The 8,498-nt window shown below is 44.3% G+C and overlaps 1 protein-coding gene across 1 annotated transcript; it reads right to left on the bottom strand.

Annotated features, from left to right (window-relative positions):
• Positions 1-844: 844 nt before the first annotated feature.
• Positions 845-7,635, bottom strand: C7H1orf53 (chromosome 7 C1orf53 homolog). Its single transcript, XM_035123556.2, has 3 exons — positions 7,326-7,635; positions 4,424-4,525; positions 845-1,463 (listed from the first exon to the last, which is right to left on the bottom strand). Exons 1-3 carry the CDS (start codon positions 7,566-7,568, stop codon positions 1,392-1,394), a joined length of 417 nt encoding a protein of 138 aa, XP_034979447.2. The 5' UTR covers positions 7,569-7,635; the 3' UTR covers positions 845-1,391.
• Positions 7,636-8,498: the final 863 nt, after the last annotated feature.

The raw sequence follows: 8,498 nt of genomic DNA, 5'->3' as shown, positions 1-8,498 counted from the left end.
CTGCCCTGCCCATGCATGTGCAAATGATCAGGCAGTGATCCAACTTGACAGGCAGAACTTTCCTATCACTTCAGACAAGATGCTTTTCAGTAGAGTTCATACATTCAGTGGCCAGCCAGGAATGGTTGGGTCACCTAGGTGTGCTCTCTCTTTCTCTCTTGGAAGATGCAAGATCTGCTGATGACTTTCATATGGGAGAAGGCACCACCTCTTTCTCACCTTGTCGGCAATTTTTCCCAACTGCGTCACATCCAGCTGCCGCTCATCAAGTGTAGAATAATCTGGTGTAACAAAATCAGGTGATACATACATGCAGGGGAGGTGGTCTACCGTGTTTCTCATATTATAAGACATGTCTTATATTTATTTTTTCCTCAAAAAAACACACTATGGCTTATTTTCAAGGGATGTCTTATTTTTTTCCTCCTCCTCCTGCTGCGGCCAGCATTGCTGCTGCGCCTATCACTATGTCTTATTTTCAGGGTATGGCTTATATTCCTTGAATGCTTAAAAATCCTGCTATGTCTTATTTTATGGGTATGTCTTAAAATATGAGAAACAGGGTATTAGTGCAAGCGCAGTGTCTCACCAAGCTCTGTCTGCCCTCAGCCTGCCTCCACCTGCTTACTACTTTGCTTACAACCAGTCTATGGGGTGACACTGACTGTTAGCTCCTCCTCCTTAGTCTCAGTCTCCCCCTCTTAACACAGCAGGGAGAAGAATGAGAACAAAACCAGAATGACTCTGCCTATCATTGGCTCTGGCTCCCCCTGCTGGTGGCCTCCCCCCTGCTTCTGCCCTACAAGTCCTAATGGGCACCAGCTTCCACCGCTTACACGTCCGAACAAGCCAAGTCTGCAGTTGCTTAAGAATATCTTGTTGAGCTTGCAGCCAAACGAACACACATTTGCAGAGCAAATATAGTAAAAACATTCAGGACAAAGATGTCAATCCAATGATTGTGTTATGGATCAGTTTGGAGACTTCCTTTCAGCCTTGTGCCAGAAGAGAATCTGTCTTTTAAAGTCACCTTTAAATGTTTCTCAAAGAGTAGCTCAGCACCACCAAGCTAAACAAAGCTAGCCTGAGAGTGGCTGGTTTCTCCTCTCCAGCCTGATAACTCTGGAAGGCAAAGCAACCATCTCTTCCCAGCCAGCCACTTATAACACCAGAGAAAGGGAAAGCCTTGTCAATGGCTCAGCGCCACTGGAGCACACATGGGGTTTTTATTTTATTGCAATTGGAAAATATTCAGGATGCAGAACAGCAGAGGTCAAAGGAATGGCATTATGCAAAATATGGAAGCTGTAGGGGGCAGAAAAGAAGGAAGAAGTGGGAGTGATGGCTGACTCCCGCTCAACTTCATGGTATGATGCAAAAGGCTTCGATCGTCAAGCGTAGAAAAAGGAATTGAACCGCTTCTTTTTGGAAGGATCTTTAACATTCATCTGACCATATGGACACTGGAGAAAGAGAGAGAGAGATGGAATAAGTCATTCTTGATGAGGCCTAAACATTGCCCATACTTAAAGACAAAATTAATGATGTCCTATAAATCATTTGTGGCCTCGGGACTTGAAAAGAGAGCGAGCAAGAGGAGAGGAGGAGGAACTGAGCCATGCACCCCCCCTTTCCTTGCCCTCTCCCCAAACAAATGGTCCTAATTATTATCCAAGAAACCTCCTTGCTAGATATGTCCCTACTCATTGTACAGTTTCTGAGACAACCACTACTCCCCCCCACTCTTCATGCAATCCTGTATATTTACCACAGTGGAAGAAAAGAGATCTCATTGAAGTCACTTCCTGAAACCTCACATAAGATGGGGAGACGGGAATAGATTTCTCTAGTCACCAAACACAAAGTGAAAGCCAGAATCTTTTGTAGCCAGATCCTACTTGAAATTTGGCAATAAATCCAACTGTGTTCAATGAGGCTTACTCCCAGGGAAACGTGCACAGGACTGCAGCATTAAAACTCACAATTCAGAGTGTTTTGGAGAGCAATGTGAAGAGGGTGATTCAAGTCCTATATACTACAGATGCAGCGAGGTATTTAATCACTTTCAGATGACTAAATAAGACAGGAAAAAGGCTGCTTGTGAAGAGTCAGGAGGCTCTTCACTTTCTCTCTTCTGAACAGTTAACAACAACAACAACAACAACGTTATACCTCACCCTTCCTCTTCTGAGAGTCCAGGGTTGCTAACAATAAAATTACAGCACAAAAACAAAATTAAAACCACAATACAAAATACCATATAAACAGTCAACGTTAAATTATGGTAGATGCACTGAACTGTTTTTTTGTCAATGAACTGTGCACTATAATTGCTCGGGCCAATGTTGGTTGCTTTGCAGTACTGATCTATGGTTGGACAGGATGCCAGTTGCTTTTTATTCCTCTGCAATCCACCAGGTGTAGAGCTGCAATGCTTAGAGGGTTCACCAGTCACATTAATTCATTGCAACCCTTTTCAGGGATTAAAAAGATGCTTCTGGTGAATTCTGCAGGAGCCTGAATGGTGAAAGTTAAAATATTGAAAATTATTTAATATTAAAAGTTAAAATATTTTGTAGACAAGTGCTTAAACCTGGGGTGGGAAACCTGTGACTCTGCAGATGTTGGACCCCAACTTCTATCCAGCCAATCGTCAGGATACAAGTTGGCTATCCCCGACTTAAACAAACCTCAGTGGTCTGCATCATTTTATAACATAGCTTTCTCCTTTCCTCACACAGAAGAGAATGCCTCTTCCACAATGGGGCCTATCACAATTCTTCCATTCTATACTCTGCTGGAAGGTAGCCCTTTTTCTGCAGAAATATTGATTTATTAATGTGTAAGCTTAACTGATTAATTATTAGCAGTAACCTATAGAACATCCCATCTGCCATCTCTCAAATTATGGAAGCGGAAAATTTGGAATAAGATGGTGATGAATAAAATGAGAGGGAAGAAGTAACTCAGAAGACACATTTCAAAGGAATTGGACACTATTTATCCAATATTGGAACAGATATAGAACTGAGAAGCAAGCGTCAATGGACATTTTGACAATGTGCTAAAATTGATTAGTTGACATTGAAACTGGAAGATGCGCTTCCCCCTCCTTTTCACTCAATATGGTCTTTTTCAATATGATTTTTTTAATATGAAGAAAATAAATGTACTGTATATCAAATAATTTATTTTAAAATAAATAACTCATATGGAGGTAATTAAGATTTCCTTAACGAGATGACAGCCCAGTGTGGATAAATGAATGGATTTAAATGTTTTAATATTTTTTGTATTTTATTTTTTGAACTCTGTTCAAGAGGATTTGTATTGACTGTGCAGGCAACAAAAAAATAATTTATGAAAAACCGGTGTGCTGAGGATTCTGAAATTTGGGTGCAGGGAGAGTGGAGCCATTGACTTATGACATCCCATAAGCTACTCTGTTGTTACCCCTCCTTTCCAGAACAACATTGACATTTGCTATAATGAAATTCACATGGAAAAGTTAAAGCAGTAATAAACAGTTTGAGAAGGACCGTCGGGATGATAAATGCCCCCTCTGAAAATGTTTTACATATCCCAGTGCTGAATGTTTTACTTGGGGTGGGGCCTATTGATTTTAGTGGGCATTACACCCAGGTGGTGGGTTCAAGGTTATAGCGGCAGGATTCAAACCAAGTTATTATGATCTGTTACTGTCAAATGTGGAAGCAATAAACTTGCTAGTGTGTTAAGGAATATTTTTTTAAAAAAATAATGGTTGAAAAAGGGAATTGATGCTACTTAGTAAGGTATTCAAGGCAGTAGCTGGCACTTAAACTGATTAGATCTCTTATTTTATTTGTCTTCTGTAAAAAAAAACACACCACATTTTTAACAGCAACTCAAAAACCAAGGTCATAAAGATCAGAGGCTATACAAAGAGCATGGCTACATCTTAAATCTACATTATGCCCGATCGGTTCACCCTAGCTATTTCTGTTCACCCAAGCACATCTCCCCAGAAGCATCTGTAGGAATTTGGAGGTCGTCTTCAAGGTTAGCTGTGTTTGCAAACCTAATCGCTGGCTGCCTAGAACGTGTTCAGGTTTGTTTCTTGACACCAGCAGAAACAGATAAAACACCCTTCTTAGCCACACTGGTTTATGAGGAAGTTAATTCCACCGAATTAACTGAGCGAACGTGTGCAGGATCATATATACAAACAATATGTACATTTTTTTGAGGGGACAAAAACAACTGCAACTTCTTTCCATCCCTGGCAATTCAACTGCCTTCCCCAGAGAGGCTTTCATATGTATCCTTTTAAGAGAACAGGTGTGTCATTTACCACTTAAATTCATTTTAAAACTGACTGATTTGTTGTTGGAGCACCTTCCTCATGGGAAACTGATAGGAGGCAACAAGGTTTAATACTCACGTGTCTGCAGGAAGTACCACAGCAGTGTCCTCTCTGCAAATGGGCCACTTTGGTGAACACTAGGTATCCAGTGACTGGATCTATGTAGTTATGCTTCCCAGCCTATTTAAAACACACACAGAGAGAGAACAGCAGACCTTACTTCTTGTTCCCCTGTGATTCCCACTTGACAAATGCACATGGAACACCCATTGTTATTGGAGTAGGGGTTGTGGGGGAAGCCAAGCAAGCCAGGAGAACAATGGGATGCCGCCTTTAGTGCAGTTAGATGTTTCTTTGTTTATTTATGCCACACTTCACCCTACCCATTCTTCCAGCTTTATTCTTTTTCTGAGTCTGCATGGCCAGCCCGACAGGCAACTTTTAGGGCGCTTCCAGACTGTCACCATTTTGCGGTGGGGTTCTAGTCACATACGGGCAAATTCAGGTTGTGCAATTATAGCCGAATGGGGAGGTCTTGTGTAACAAACTTGCTTCTGCCAAAAGTTCAGACCTTTTGTGATAAAGAGAGGAATGGTGAAGTGCACTGGCATCTATTCTCCCTGCAAACAAATCAGGATGAGTGCTCAATAGGCAGGTTGTCTGGAAGAGCCCTATAAAAAACAACAGCAGGTGTAGCCCATGGCATCACTCCAGAGACTCCCAGTATACTCCAAGATAGTGACGGAGAGGAGGAGGGATGTGAGGAGAGGTAGAGACAAAGGAAACATTGCAGGGTGTGCGTGAGCGAGTTTGTGTAGAGCCAGGACATTCCGCTTCACTTTTGGAAGATGGCTTCGCACATGTTTGTAAGACGGTTGGCAACATTCATCTGCCCTCTGCAAAATTCTGAAATCCCTTCGTTTCACGATGATTTGCATACAGCAGTGTTTTAGTGTAAGATGGGACGGCAAACAGGAATCTCGCTTGGAGCAACTAACCGTCTTGAGCCAGCCCTGCGCATTTTCCTGCTTTTCAAGGCAATTCAGAACGGTAAAAGGAAAGCCAGCTACCATAATTTTTGTCCAAGTGGCAGATGCCTTTCTAGCTTGGACGCAGCATTGCCAATTGTAAATGGATGCGAAGGAATTTGTGCCTCAGCGGAGAGGTGTTAAGCAAAGTCACAGCTCTCTGGGCTCAGAGAATAGTAATGTTCTGCAGATGAGTTGTTTTCCACCTCTGCAGTGGGGGACTCTGGGGTACCCCAGTGAGAAGGTCTGTGATGGTAGACAAACTTGGTGCAGTTTGTGCACCATTTTTATTTTTTATTTACTCTGCAATGTGTCGACACAGGGAAGTGTTGGGTGTATTTCAGGTAGTGATGAAGAATGAGCTCAGAATGTGAATTTCCCCAGCTCATATTCCAAGGAGAGCATCCTTGCCCTAAAATTATTCCTCTGTTCATAACTGAGACTATAGTCATTTGCTATGTAACCCAAATTTTGCACACGAAGCTGAATGGTGTGACCTGCATAAATTATGCAGATCAAGTATATTTGTGCATGGCTGTTTATTTCATATGATTTATTCTGCCTCTGCTCATTGTGAAAAGTGGTATGGAATGATTGCAGGCTCACCCACCCATGGCCCTCCAAACCTTAGTTAGTCACATTTCTGGCTTCTGCGACTACACACATGCAGCTAGCCCATCTTCTGTTATAACCATAAGTTCTAGAATCTTATGTTAAAGAAAGCAGAGTTCCTCTTAAACAAGCCAAATTCTGCAACCATTACACATCCCTACCACCCACCCTAGTTAAAAACATACAGGTTTCCTTGGTGAATCAGACCCAGGGCTGACAAGCCTAGCATTCTCTTTCAAACAGAAGTCAGCCAGGTGTCTCAGCATTTGCAAGCAGGGTGTGAAAAGCAACAGGCCTCTTGTGTTCTTTGTTTTCCGGAGTGTGGCATGGTATACTGCCTCTCTCCATGCAGGTTCTATCTATCTATATATATATAAATGTAAACTGGGTATGTTCCTTCGCCTCCTATGTTCTACAAAACCGCTTGACCGATTGCGTTCAAATTTTGACACAAAGTCAAATGTGACTGCACGAGTGTCCCCAGACCGTTTTCAAAGACAGATGTCACACCCATGCAATGTAAAAACCCCAAAACCCCGTGTTCAAAATCTCCCCACTCAGATGAAAGTGCATGCTGGGAAATAGACCAGAGAAGCAGCGTCTCCATTGGCTGCAATCAGTGAATCACAAAATTCCATGCCAAACAACTGAAAACAGGCCTTTTGCAGCAACAAGGCCCAGCATTGCCCAGCCGACTGAATAGGCCGCAGCAGAGGTTTGCAGACTAGTCCGAATAGAGGTGGGGGCTCCCCTGGGTGGGGTGGGGTGGGGGAGGAGAGGGTGGGAAAGGTCATGGATGGGACAGCGGGAGGCCAATCACAGGGATGAGCCACAGGGGGGGTTGGGGGAGGAGTCTGAAGGAGGACTCTGAGGGCCCATTTAACAGACTAAGCAACGCATGGCAGGGCCAGCTAGTTTATCTATAACAACTAATTACAACATATAGCTGTCAAGTTTTCCCTTTTCTCGCGAGGAAGTCTATTCAGCATAAGGGAATTTCTCTTTTAAAAAGGGATAACTTGACAACTAAGTAACATCAGTGTTGGTGGGTGGAAATGAGAGGGCATGTGTTTAGGATTATACTGGCCATTACAAACAGTAGTGGCCAAACAGTAGCTAAAGTCACAAAGCATGCAGCAAGCGTGGCAATCTGGTCTTGCTAAACGGATGCCCTTGCGAGTTCCGAAGCTTCCTTAGTGCAGAAAAAGACCACACCTTTGCTAACAGAAAAAGACAAGTCTCAAGTCTGGCACTTGCCCTGGTTTGCAGAGCAGCAGCAGCAAAAACCCGGAGCGCCAAGGCGGCTGCGCCAAGACAAGGCAAAAGCGAAGCGGACTCACCGCGCATGCCTCCTCGTGGAGAGCCACCACCCTCTTCTCCGCTTCGGTTAACCCTTCCCTGCCCTCGCAGGTGCCCGCCTCCCCGGAGCGCTGGGCCGCGGAGCAGCCGCTGCCGCCGCCGTCAGGGAGACTTCCTTCCCCGTCCGCCTGGCCGTGACTCAGCGGCCTTCTGCCCCGCTGCCCCGGGGGCTTGCAGGGGATTGCCCTGCTGCTGCAGCAGCGCGCAAGCGATGTTGCTGCCATGAGCGGGACGGATCCAGCCCCGGTTCTCCCCCTGGGCAGGAGCCGCGGTCACTTCCTTGCCCAAGAAGCCGCGTCGGGCTCCACCCCCCCTCTCTCTCTGTGTGTGTCGCTTTAGGAAACGCTCCGGAAGCCACCCAGGATCGGGGCCCTTTCCTTTAACGCGGCAGGAGAGGGTGCGGCAGGAGAGGATGGCAAGTGTGGCGGGAAGATTCAAGGACAATCAAAGGAGCATTTAAACATTTCAGTTTAGTGCAGTATATAGCATGAAAATAACTCTTTTTTTTTTTTTTGCAGAAGGTGTCTTTTCAATAAGAGAGCAAGGGCACCAAGTGTTTGGTTTGCACACATACTTGAGGTACACACATATGTAAGAGGCTCATTTGGAATTATATTTTGGGGAAGATTTTTAGGAAAGATGCTTTGTTTTATACCTTCTGGATGTCCCGTGAGCTTTTTATAAAGTACTTGTGTTCTACGTTATAAATCCAGCCCTGCTAGTTGTTTACTCTTGTTTCTAATGTATTTCTCATCAATTAAAAAAATGGCATGGCACCAGCAAATTTTTATTCCAAAAGTGTGGCCCAGAGAAAAAAGGTGTAAGAACCACTGCCTTTAACAGATGCCCTGTTCAGCTGCAGTTGGATGCAGGAGAACCTGCACAAGGAATAGATTGTAGAATCATAGATTTGTAGGGTTGGAAGGGGTTCCAAGGGTCATTTAGCCCAACCCTGAGATTCCTGCATTGCAGGGGGTTGGACTAGATGACCCTTGTGGTTGGGGCAGCCATACGTCTGGGATTTCCTGGACATATCCGGGATTCATCCATCGGAAATAGTGTCCAGGCGGAATTTCTGAAAATCGGTATAAATGTCCTGGAGAATCTGGGCGTATGGCAACCCATGTCGGAAATGGGTGGTGGTTTTTTTTTGG

Source organism: Zootoca vivipara, chromosome 7 (assembly GCF_963506605.1).
Source record: "Zootoca vivipara chromosome 7, rZooViv1.1, whole genome shotgun sequence".
Lineage (NCBI taxonomy): Eukaryota > Metazoa > Chordata > Lepidosauria > Squamata > Lacertidae > Zootoca > Zootoca vivipara.
This window is presented reverse-complemented; position numbering and strand designations above follow the sequence as displayed.